Below are 12,283 nucleotides of genomic sequence, written 5' to 3' on the forward strand. Positions count from 1 at the left end.
CCCCGACTCTACTCTCATGCTTACCTGCTGTGGTCTTCACCTTCTGCCGTTGCTGCAAGTTTGTGACCTGCCGCATCTCTCTCCAGCGCGTGCTGGGCAATTCGAAAGTCACAGCTCAATGTAAGTCTATGGGGACCAGAATGAAGATTGCATAGACATGAATTTCCTCAGGTCACTCTTCAACAGCTTGTCACCTATTGGATTGCTTCAGTTTTTGTTGCAGCGAGGCAGAGGTAACTTTTCAGTGCAAGTCAATGAGAGCCTCGTTTTGGCTCTCAAATTACACCAAGAACTTGTGACCGTTACCTCTGACGTCCGGTCAGTGAGTTGTGGCCACAAGATGGCGGCGCGAGACCTGAGCGGCTCTGGGAGGAGCTGAAGATGGCGGCTGGTGAGAGAATTAAGGTCAGGGAAATAAATAGTAGTTGATCAAATAAAAAAAAAAAAGCGCTGGAGTGGTGCTTCTAATCGTAAGTTGCCTGCCCCCGGACTTATATTTACTGTCACCTACCTCCGCTCTTCCGGTAGGTCTCAAGCTGGTCACTTTTCAATGTAAGTCTATAGGAGCCGCGTTCTCGGTCATAGACTTACATTGAGAATTTGTGACTGTTACTTCTGACTTCCGCTCATGCAGAAGTCGCAGTCAGAAAATGGTGCTGCGGCGCCAATAAAAGGTGAAGACGACAGCAGGTAAGTTTAAGACTATGCTGACTAATTTTATTAGAAGCACTACTCCAGTGATGGAAAAAAAATAATGCTGGAGTGGTGCTTTAGGATTTTCTGGGATGGGAGAAATGGTGGCTGAAGCATCAGCAGCTGATTCAGTAGCAGCCGAGAAGATTTTGGGCTTTTAATCAGCCATTGATGATCAATTACTGCAACCGGTCCAAATTATATTGTTGGGTGCGTTTCTGTGAGGTCGGCTTCATATATCCACATCTCCTAGGCAGTGTATTTCTGCACAGTTCATTGGTCTGATGCAGACCAGCAGCATCATAGAAATATGTGAGGCCATTAACTCGGGCCAGGAGATGGACCGTAGACTGCAGACATAAGCAGCGAGCCGTGTAGGATGGCAGTCATTCCACTCCCCAGCTAAAATGAGCATATAATGCTGAACAGATGCCCCATGGGGCCACCGATCACTGCTGCATTGCACCATAAGAAAGTATACACCCACCGACTGGCAGGAAGCTCATCAGTTTTAGCTTAGTGTCGGTAGGAGGTGGACACAGGGCTGCCTTGTTTCTATCTTTAGGTTTTTGTTGTGTTTTGTTAATGATTTCTATTTTTCAGAGACAGCTTGTGATCTGGGCAACGGAGTGTAATTGATCACTCAGCTCTCCCCCCTAGAGACCTTGGGCAGTGTGGGAATGCTTCACTACTGTACCCTCTCGTATCTACCAGGCAGGACCCCATGCCTGCTAACACTTCAAGCGTGTTTAGGGCATCCGCAAACCGAAGATGCGGACTGGTCCTTACCACTACACCCTGCACCGCCCGCCCTCCAGAGCCAGTCGTGCAGGGTAGGAAGACGGAATCGTTACCCAACGGCCATCGAAGATGTTCAGTGGGCCAGAGGTCTACATGGAAGTCCGTCTTCCAGCGCCAGTTTTGCAAAGAGGGATGCGGGATCTTCAGGACAGGTATTCCATGTGGCAGTGCAGGGGGGCTCCTTAATTTAAAAAATATAAATATAGATATATCTTTAATGGTCCTAGAAAAATAGCTGCCTTCCAGTCCTATTCTCGGCCCCCTTGGGGGTCCGCGGTGCCTACCGCGCCATCCCTCTCCCCCCTTCGGCTTCCAGGCCCAAAGTTTAGTCCCCGGCACCGGTCTTAGCCTACTACAGGGCTAGGCCGCACCCCTGCAGGCTGCCCGATAATGCGCGTCAACGCTCTGCTTAGCTCCGCCCACTCCCACTGGCCTATGAGCACGGTCCTCTCCCTGGACCCGGCAACACTGCACCCTCTCCTTCGGTCCCCATCCTCCCCTGCCTCATCAAGTGAGAAATCTGCGCATGCTACAGGCTCCACCCACAATCCGGCGCAATCTTCATGCCGTCTGCAGCTCTCGGACTCTAACCTACTACCCCTGCGGCTCTGCCTATTGGTTTGTTCCCAGCCAGGATCCAGGTCTGTAAGCTCTGTCACCCTCATCCCTGGCAGATCTCCCCTGGCACAGTCTCTTCCTCTCCCACTCTCCTCTATTTCTAACTCTAGGGAGTCTCACTCCCATCCTCCCATCGTAGTACACTTCACATGTTCCTCCTGTAATAATGTTTCCCTCTGGTCAGACCTCATCCCTCTGCCATAATTGCAAACCATCTGTCTTTCCAGGAGCCCCCCCACTGCTTGCAACGAGAGTGCGCCACCTCCTGAGTGGGTGACATCTCTACCTCAGTCGGTAGCTGACCTAACCAAGGTATCTCACACTTTGGTCTGTTTGGGAATGGCTTTCTAATCCTGCCCTTGGCAGCGGGTTACAATTACCCCCCCCTTGGATGCGTCATGTTAACCCCTCGCATACCCAAAGGGATTCCCTTCGCGGGACATCCAGAAGTTCCAAAAAGCGCGCCCGCATTAGTTCACAGTTTAGCTCCTCATCTCCGTCACCGTCCTCCAGCTCTCCCTCATCTGACGCTCCACAGGTGCTAAAGTCAGACCCACGTTCTGCACAGGTCTCCAAACTGCGTGATAGAGTGGATAGTTTAATTGTCGCCGTTAATGAGACTCTTAACATTAAAGATTCAGAGATCTCTCCCTCTGAACAGACAATCTCTTTCAGGAATATGAAGCGCCCTCCCCTTGCCAAACACAATGAGTTCAACAGGATCTTTGCGGTGGAATGGCAGCACCCAGACAAGCGTTTCCAGACACGAAAACGCATGAGCTGGCAGATCTGGTGGACCAGATCTGCCATGCAGTGAAATACCTTTTGTCTGCGTCCCTCGATGCAGCCACATAATCACCATCCGCAGGGTCCTTTGGCTGAAAGCCTGGAACGTGGGCTCTGCTTCAAAGAAGTCCCTCACAGGTCTTCCACTGCTCTTGTGTCTTTGGAGAAGAGCTGGACAAGATAATCTCCAATGCCATGGGAGGAAAGAGTACATCTCTACCCCAACAGAGTTAAACGTGCGCCCCGTTGCACAGTTCCTTTTCGCTTGTTTCGGCGATTCCACTACAGAGTAATCCCCAACAGCACAAATCCCCAGCTTGTTAAAGGAAAAGACCCTCCTTTATGCCAACCCTGACCTGGCGTTTAAATCCTGCTCAACGCCGCACTCAGGTCAGGCACCAACAGATTCTCCTCAGTATGACAGGTCACCCCCACCTGGGAAGCCTCTCAGGGTGGGCGGTCATCTTTAGTTTCAGGACGAGTGGCTATCTGTAGTCGATGACTCCCGGGTCAGAGACATCATCTCCTACAGTTACAAGATAGTTTTCTACTCTCCCTCCATTTTGTTTGTTCGAATCCCGTCCACCGAAGAATGCCTCTCTCATTCTGTACATATATGCTAGCCACCTTAGGGAGAGACCCAAGTTGGGCTAAATGTAGCGGGACGAAAGAGACCGAAAAGCCCTCTACTTAAAGGAAATACATAATGGATGCTTTCCTGAAACGGAAAGTACTTGCAAGCAGCATAATACAAAGAATAGCAGGTTTACCCAGAATCCTTTGCAGTAGGCGGAGCTATGCAAATCATCTCTTTCCACCCCAAAGAGATGATTTGCATAGCTCCGCCTACTGCAAAGGGTTCTGGGTAAACCTGCTATTCTTTTTATTATGCTGCTTGCAAGTACTTTCCGTTTCAGGAAAGCATCCACTATGTATCTCTCATTCTGGTTTTTTTCAAGGCCATCGACTCCCTCCTCAAGGTCGCCGTCATCGTCTCTGTTACCACACGAGAGCGCTTCTCAGGATTTTATTCAAACCTGTTTGTGGTCCCAAAGAAGGACGGCTCATCCTGGACTTCAAATTACTAAATAAATATGTGCGTCTGCAACACTTCAAGATGGAATCTCTTCGAACTGTAATAGCCTCCATGGAGCCAGAGGAATTTTTCTGCTCGGTGGACATTCAAGACGCCTACCTGCACATTCCCATTTTTCCCCTGCACCAGAGATTCCTTCATTTCGCCATTCAGGGACTTCACTTCCAATTCACAGCACTGTAATTTGGCAGGAACTTCCATTGAAGCAATCATCTGGCCTAGTACGCTCATGCTGAAGCGTGGAGAGCGATCTCTGAGGGACCGAACTCCGTGCATAAGTACTAGAGACTTTTCCTTGGATAGGAAAATCTTTGCTTGGGCGGTGTTGGAGAGCATCCCCAGAAAAATAAGACGTTGGACCCGGGATCAGAGATGATTTTGCGGTGTTTGCTCAGTTCCACACGCGTCCTCTCCAACTCTTCCTTCTGACGAGATGGGACAAGTCGATCTGTTCCCTGGATCAGTTTGTCTCAATCCCCCCACGGATAATGCAGTCCCTGAAATGGTGGGAGTGTTCCCATTCGGTCCATCTCGGGAGGTCTTTCCTTCCCATTCGTTGCAAGATAGCAACAACAGACACCAGTCTTCTCGGCTTGGGAGCAGTGTTCCAAGATTTGACGGTCCAGGGTCAGCTCAGCATCCCTTCTGATCAACATTCTGGAACTCTGCGCAATATTTCTCGCCATGCTTCATATTAGCAGGAACTTCTTCACGGATGTCGGATTCGAGTCCAGTCCGACAATGCCACGGCGTTGGCGTATGTCAACCATCAAGTGAGAACTTGAAGTCTGTCAGGGATGTCGGAGGTCGCTCGGATCCTGTTTTGGGCCGAGCAGAATGTTCCAGCAATTTCCACAATGCACTTCCCAGGAGTTGAAAACTGGGAGGCAGATTTTCTCAGCCGAGAGTCTCGCCGCAGGCGACTGGTCACTGAATCTGTCAAGTCATTCACAGAATCTGTCTCCTTACGTCAACCTCATGGCGTCCAGACTCAACCACAAGGTTCCTCAGTTTGTGTCTAGATCTCGAGACCCACTAGCAATCCCCAGGGTAATCAAAAAGATAAAAGCGGAGGGAATACCCATCATAGACCTCCCCCTGGATTGGCCACGAAGACCCTGGTACACAGAGATGGTCAACCTTCTAGTGGACACTCCCGTACCTTTTGTCGCATTGGCCCCTCTTCAACAGCATGGCTGTTGAAACCACAGTTTTGAAGTTGGCTGGGTTCTCTGATCAGGTCATCCAGACCATGATTAAAGCAAGGAAGCTTTCATCCTCTTGCATCTCCCACTGTACATGGAAAGCATTTTTCCGCTGGTGTGAGACTCATCGGATTGCTCCAATGGTTTTTCACCTCCCATCCATTTTGTCTTTTCTGCAGTCGGGTCTGGAGTCCGGACTGTCCCTTAGTTCTATTAATGGACAAGTTTTGGCTCTGTTCAGTGGGATCCCTGGGATCTTAATTTGGTACTCGATGTCTTACAGGAGTCTCCGTTTGAACCACTGCGTGAGGTTCCTTACACATTCCTTTCCTGGAAGGTCATCTTCCTGGTTGCGATTATTTCAATTTGATGGGTTTCAGAGCTAGCAGTGCTCTCCTTACCTGGTTTTTCACCAGGACAAGGTGGTCCTATATCCGGTTCCATCCTTTCTTCCCAAGGTGGTTTCCAGTTTTCATCTAAATGAGGACATTGTACTTCAATCCTTTTGTCCGTCTCCCTCACCCCCGGGAGCGGTCACTAAACAAACTGGACCTGGTGAGAGCTCTATGTGTTTATCTGTCCAGGACTGAGCCTTTTTGACGCTCAGATTCTCTGTTCATCATCCCAGAAGGTCCACAGAAGGGTCTCCCTGCATCCAGGTCTACAATTGCTCAATGGATCCGTTCCACCGTTCTGGAAGCTTACTGTCTAAGAAGTAGAGCATGCCCATTGAGGATGACGGCACATCAGGCGTCGGCCTCGCAGCTCTGCAAAGCTGCTACATGGGCTTCCATTCATACATTTACCAAGTTCTACAGGGTTCACACCCATGCTTCATCGGATGCAAACCTTGGTAGAAAGGTCCTGCAAGCTGCAGTGGCCTGAGCTTTGACTTGAGGATATACTTCTTCCCACCCTTGGGACTGCTTTGAGACGTCCCATGGTTTCCTGTGTTCCCCAATGAAGAGAAAGTAAGATTTTGGGCACTCACCGTAAAGTCTTTTTCTCAGAGCCTTCATTGGGGGACACAGTACCCGCCCTTGTTTACTGTTCTATCAGGTTCTATTGTTATATGTTACATTCGTGTTGTTATGTTCTCTACTTCTCCTACTGCTTTCTCACTAACTGATTAGCTTTCTCCCAGTTGGTGGGTATATACTGCAGAGGAGGAGCTAACCCTTTTTTTTTGCATAGTGTCAACCTCCTAGTGGCAGCAGCATACACCCATGTTTTCATGTGTCCCCAATGAAGGCTCCGAGAAAAAGATTTTACAGAACCCAAAATCTTACTATTCAACTTCCAGTGACGTACATGCCCACATTGATGGATTAGGAGGTTAGATCCTACTTACATATTCCCCTTTACCTATTGAGATGCAGCAGCAATAAAGTGAGTTGTATGCAATTGTGTGAACTTCAGCTGCGATTCAGCTGTACAAAAAGTGCAGCGTAGCCCAGGCCTAAGCTCTCATTCAGATGTCTACTTATTGCAGTGTACGAGTGATATCCGTGCTTTTGATGGATAGAACAGGTACCTAGTATAGGTTATGGGGCTGGTGACATGTCAGGACGTCTTTTGCAGACAAAGCGGTCAGTGTAAAGTTGTGGACACATGTCGTATTGATCTAAGTGTCCATCAAAGTCGGCAATTCAAATCTTAAAAAAAAAAAAAAAAAAAACAAGGCTAGCACTGGGATGCCATCTGAGTGATGTCTGTTTTTCACGGACTGATAAAGGGTGGAGAAACTTTGTTTTTTTGTTTCTCATCTGAGAACTGATGAAACTAAAATCAAACTGAACAAAATCGCCGATTAAACGAGGAACAATTTTCTCGTACCTGTAAAACAATGTCTGAATGAGTCCTGAATGTGTTTTGTTTGGAAGTCGCCATGTGCGCCATCCGTTAATGTAACACTGTGTCCTACGCAGGTGGAGGCCAGTACTCTTTGGCTTGGGACAACAATGCGTATTTCTCTCTCAATCTAATAGTTACAGATGAACAAATCTATAGAAAAACAGATACATTTCCTATAACAATGCTGTATGTCAGGCATAGCCGTGGTCAAATACGGGTTTAGTATTCAACCTCCACTACAACACCCATGGTCCTGAAAAAGAAAATCTCCAACATTTATCAAGATGAGAATTTCTGTGACTGGTTTACGGTAATTCCCAGCATGTATTATGCATCTTTCTTTCACAGGACCACCCCTCTTAAAATACCAATTTTCAAACCTGACTTTAGAGGGTAATCTTGGGCATAAAAATGTATTTTTATGTGTCAAGACATTCATGGCATATGTAAAAAAAAAAAAACAAAAAAAAACTTTTAGGTTTATTTCCCTAGGTGACACTTACTTTATTTACAGAAAAATAAATCACATACAATAAGTGGCATCATATTTTCTAGGCTGTCTCCTTTTTTTCTGAATAGGTAAAACAAAACTTTTTGAAGAAAACTGAATGAATAAGGCCTGGTTCACACACTAAAGCTGTATACTGATTTGCATGTCTTTGTGGGATCCATTCCTGCTGTTCCCTAGAAAAACAAAAAAATAACTGCTGCAAACCACGCTGTATGAACCCGGCCTGATGATGAGCTTTAGGGGAGTGTCCATTAGTAGCAGTTGCTAATCATTTCTTACAATGGCTTGTAAAAGTATTCACCCCCTTTTCTTTTTACCTATTTTGTCAGGAGAGGGACGCCCACCAAAACTCTCAGCCCGGGCAACGAGGGCATTAATAAGTGAGAAAACCAAAGATTGATAGATCACAGGAGGCTCTACAAAGTACTGACTTTAATGGGTGAACGGTTCTGCACGGTGAAGATTTCAGTTATTTTGTTTGTTTCGCAATAAAAAGAAAACCAAATGTTCACAGTGGTAGGCATGGTCATTACATGAATTGATGTAAACCCTAAAAAAAAAAAACTAGTGCAATCTAGTCTGGGAGGTATCAAAACACGATAAAATGCCAAGGGGGTGAATACGTTTGGAAGCCACTGTGTATGTACCAGGCAACAAGCCGTCCGACGCTTTGCATTCATATGTTCCTGGAAGAGGTATTGCTTTTCCATAGTTCATGGAGCTATAAAACATGAACTTTTCAACAAAGTGTGAAATAAAAAAAAAATCCACCCTTCGTGGTTTTGGGGCTTCGAACAGTTGGCAACAATTAGCAAGCTTCCAATAATAGAAGATTAAAAGGGCCGGTAAAATCTGTTGTATCCCCAAGGCAGTGGGTTGTTATATCCTCCAAAGTTCTAAAAAAGAAAGAAAAAAAAAATCAATAATGAATAAGATGGACAATATGAAAAAAAAATAAAAATGGCTAAAATGCACTTTGCACTTGCCTGATACCATGGTCCATAACCGTAAGGCAGCAAAGGTCCAGGAGGCATTCTTTGTGGGGGATATGGACTTCTGAAAAAGTTAGAAAATACAGGTCCAGGGTATGGTCGTATTAAAGGTCGTGGTACATAAGCCGGTAATAGAGGGCTTGGTTGAGTCGTCACAGGTTTGGTCACAGTTTTATTTCCTGTAGAAACACTTGGAGTCGTCACTACAGAAGATTCTACAGCTGACACTGCGGGTTGTGTAACTTTCGGGATGGAAAGATTGTCCTGTACAGAGGGGTCATTAGACGGCTTGGCTTTTTTGCTCTTTTCATCGCCTTCACTCCTGCATAGGAAAACAAAATCAGGATAGTAAATGGAGAAAATACACGTAGTAGAAATATTGTGCATTTGATCTGTGTTATTTGATACTCTCTTCTCTTTTTTACAAGAGATCTTGTTGGATAATATCTGATCCACGGTTATTTCCAAATATGATGGAGTCTCTATCGTAATGGCTCAAGAGGAATTTTTAAGAGCACATACAGATCAACAATATAAGCACTAACAGCACTGTATTGAATTTGTGTGTTTGGTGATGGCTTTGGCAGGGATTGGAGGGTCTCCTAGGGTCAGTCAGTCGGGGGGGGGGACGCCATATCGTTTCCCAGGGTGCCAACCTCCGCTGCAAGGAAGGGATACTGATAGGGGAAGCCACTGTCTATCCTCCCTAGCCCATTTTCCTTTTATTGTGCAATATAATAAGTCTATTTTTGGCCTGAACAGGCATCTGTTTGTATATAACTACCTGTGAAGTTTCTTATGCTTTATTAGCATTTGATTGGACCCTCCAATTTTCTCTGTGATTTTTGTTGTTTCTGGTTTGTTTGTTTTTTGAATTTTTTAAAAAATACATCAATAAAGTTTTTTGTTTTTTTAGGTCTTTTTGCTTTTCTACATTGATCAAAGATCCGATTCCTACTACATTTTTTTTTTTGGTTTTCCTCCCAGACATCAACAGAGGACGCGCAAGAATACCACACATTCTGATTCTGCTTCTTTTTTTTTTTTTTCATTAGACAAAACAAGCCCTAGCTCTTTTTGTGCCACTTCAGCTGCTATCACTATGGACCTACACTTATCCTACATATATATATTTTAACAACCTTCGTCTCAATTTCAAGCCATGGCGACTTGTATGAACGAACTAGAAGGTTGATCTTGTGCGAGCCTAGATAGGTTCACCAGGGTCTTCTCCACCATTCTGTTGATCGTATCCAGCCATCTAGTTGCTGATCTTCCTGTTCGTCTTGTTCCTTCTATTCTCCCGGCCATGATGTTCTTCACCAGTGATTGCTCTCTTCGTATGATGTGTCCAAAGTAGGAAAATCGTAGCTTGTTGGTCCTTCCAGTGACATGTCTGGCTTGATTTGTTCCAAAATTGATTTACTTTAAACCAGTTATATAGGAACTACTAATCCACTGACGGATGAACTATACCCAGTGCTCCAGGATAACTGGTATCTGTGCCATAGACTGTGGCTACGTTTTGGTAAAGGGAAAAAAATAATGTCACCGGGCGAACAAGTGTTTTTTTGTGATGAGCGGCCCATTCACGAATATCAGTCATTGTAAATGCACCCTAAGGCTGCATTCACACACCAGTGTGTTGTGTTGGTATGCTGCCCAACTTTTTTTTTTAATTTTTTTTTATCCCACTGAGTGTGTTCAGATCCTCAAAATTAAATTGGAGCATTATAGGGCATGCTCTGAATCTCACGGCGATCCATTGTTTTCACAGATCTCTAAATAGATCCATTTGAGTACAATTTAAAAAAAAATCTGGCGGCACTCGGACATTACACGGATGTGTGAATACAGCCTTAGGGAATATTTTTGTTTTATTAATGGCGTCTTTAGCAGCAAAGAGCAACACTGTAGAGTAATTTAGATAATTGTAAATGATAACTCCTACCCATCGTTTCCTTTTCTCTTCAGTTCATCCTTCTCTACCAGTATTTGATGCTCATCATAAGCTTTAAGTAAACTGCAAGTAAAAAAAATAAAACTAGTACATTTGCACTGAAACAGAATAGATAACACATCATATTTGATTAAATTGCTAAAATGGTAACATGCAAAATTCAGATTTTTCTTTTCCTGTAGCCCCAATACACAGGAATGAAAAAAAGGCATCCAGAAAACTGAGTTCAAACTGGTATTCTAGTGTTCCACAAAGCAGTGGGCCAAATTCATAGGGTTTTTCGGGTTAGGCCGGGGTCACACTTGCGAGTGTGGTGCGAGAAACTCGCGCATCAATACCCAGAACTCAGACCGGAGCGTGCGGCTGCATGTATTTCTATGTAGCCGCACGCTCCGGTCCGAGTGCCGGGTTTTGATGCCCGTGTTTCTCACATCACACTCACAAGTGTGACCCCGGCTTAAGTAAAGAAAAAGTCTGCTGAATCATAGCCATACGTAGCTAGACAGTCACATAACCCCATGTGTGTAGTTAAAAGCCGACTAGATTTCTCGACGCGTCTTTCAATATTCTGAGCCGAGCAGTAGCTGTGACTTTCTCTGGAAGCGTTTACTTTTTTCCCCTCTATGCAACAGCTGTGTTTTGATTGGCTAGAGTCATAGAGGAGAAAAAGGAAAAGGAGCAAACTACGATGGTATACAGTGTTAGTTGAAGGGAAAATATTGGCAGTTCTTTTAATACTGGAAAACAGAACTTTGGAAAGGAGGGGTACAGAAAAAAATATTTTCCCTGAAGCAGAACCATGACCTCTTATCAATATTCTGGTAGATAAAAATTATTTGATTGTGCCGCTAACTTCCATCATCTCAAAGATGTTGCTATGAAATAAAAGACAGGTTTCAGTACCTTTTAACACTGGTGCCGTTGTCCTCCAGGAACTCAAGACGTCTTTGGGACCAGGTTCCCTTTAGAGAATCATGGATGTTGCTGTTCAGCGCCCTTTCTAGACAAAGCATCACATCATCCGCAGCATCTCTGGATATCTCAATTTCCAGCAGACACTCGTGTAGGCAAGGACTATTCTGGAAGAAAATATGTCAAAAAATATATAATCAAAATTTCACCTAAGACTAAAAGAAAATAATATCTAAATTCGCTATAATCTCAAGACAGATACTGAGAATATATTTCAGGATAAACAAGTACAAAAAAACATCTCACAGATCATTTGGTTCAAACAGACAAGGTGACGCCACAATTGGCCACTAAAGTAAAATGTCCAAAAATATCAGATTTTGGTGTGGTGGGTTTTTTATCTCATCTAATGTCTATAGTGTCAGGTGAACTTTACAGAAAAACAACTGCCCAGACCTTTCACGCACCCATCCATAAACAGATTCTCTACTGTTACTGATGGAAAGCTTTCCGCCTTACTCTCCAAATCACAGTTCAAGTGTCTCAACCCTATCCCTTTTCACCCCCAACCAAACTACTGTGCTAATCTCAACCTTACCTAGCTCCTCAAACCATCACTACTCGCTGGCATCAGCGCACTCCTCCTTCTGACTCATTCAGACGTCCGTGAATCATCGTCTATGTATGGACAGTGATATACAGACCGGCTGCGGGTTTCCCAGTCAAGTTCAGCTCTGGAGACCCAGGGACAGTCCGTGCATCGCATTCTGTACATAGACCACGTTTCACAGACGTCTAAATGAAGCTTTCCATACAACCATCACACCCCTCCGTAGAAAGTCATCCCTTTTCCTG

The 12,283-nt window shown here is 45.0% G+C and overlaps 1 protein-coding gene across 2 annotated transcripts in view; it reads right to left on the bottom strand.

Moving 5' to 3' along the window:
• Positions 1-7,515: 7,515 nt before the first annotated feature.
• Positions 7,516-12,283, bottom strand: part of LOC138648914 (pre-mRNA-processing factor 39-like) — a 51,642-nt gene continuing 46,874 nt past the window's right edge. For both annotated transcript variants that reach the window (XM_069738895.1, XM_069738894.1), the window contains 4 exons: positions 11,420-11,595; positions 10,508-10,579; positions 8,551-8,878; positions 7,516-8,460 (listed from right to left, as the gene is read on the bottom strand). In XM_069738895.1, coding sequence (XP_069594996.1) covers positions 8,398-8,460; positions 8,551-8,878; positions 10,508-10,579; positions 11,420-11,595 — 639 coding nt within the window. In that variant the 3' untranslated portion in view covers positions 7,516-8,397. The remainder of the gene's footprint in view (positions 8,461-8,550; positions 8,879-10,507; positions 10,580-11,419; positions 11,596-12,283) is intronic.

Source organism: Ranitomeya imitator, chromosome 9 (genome assembly GCF_032444005.1).
Source record: "Ranitomeya imitator isolate aRanImi1 chromosome 9, aRanImi1.pri, whole genome shotgun sequence".
Classification (NCBI taxonomy): domain Eukaryota; kingdom Metazoa; phylum Chordata; class Amphibia; order Anura; family Dendrobatidae; genus Ranitomeya; species Ranitomeya imitator.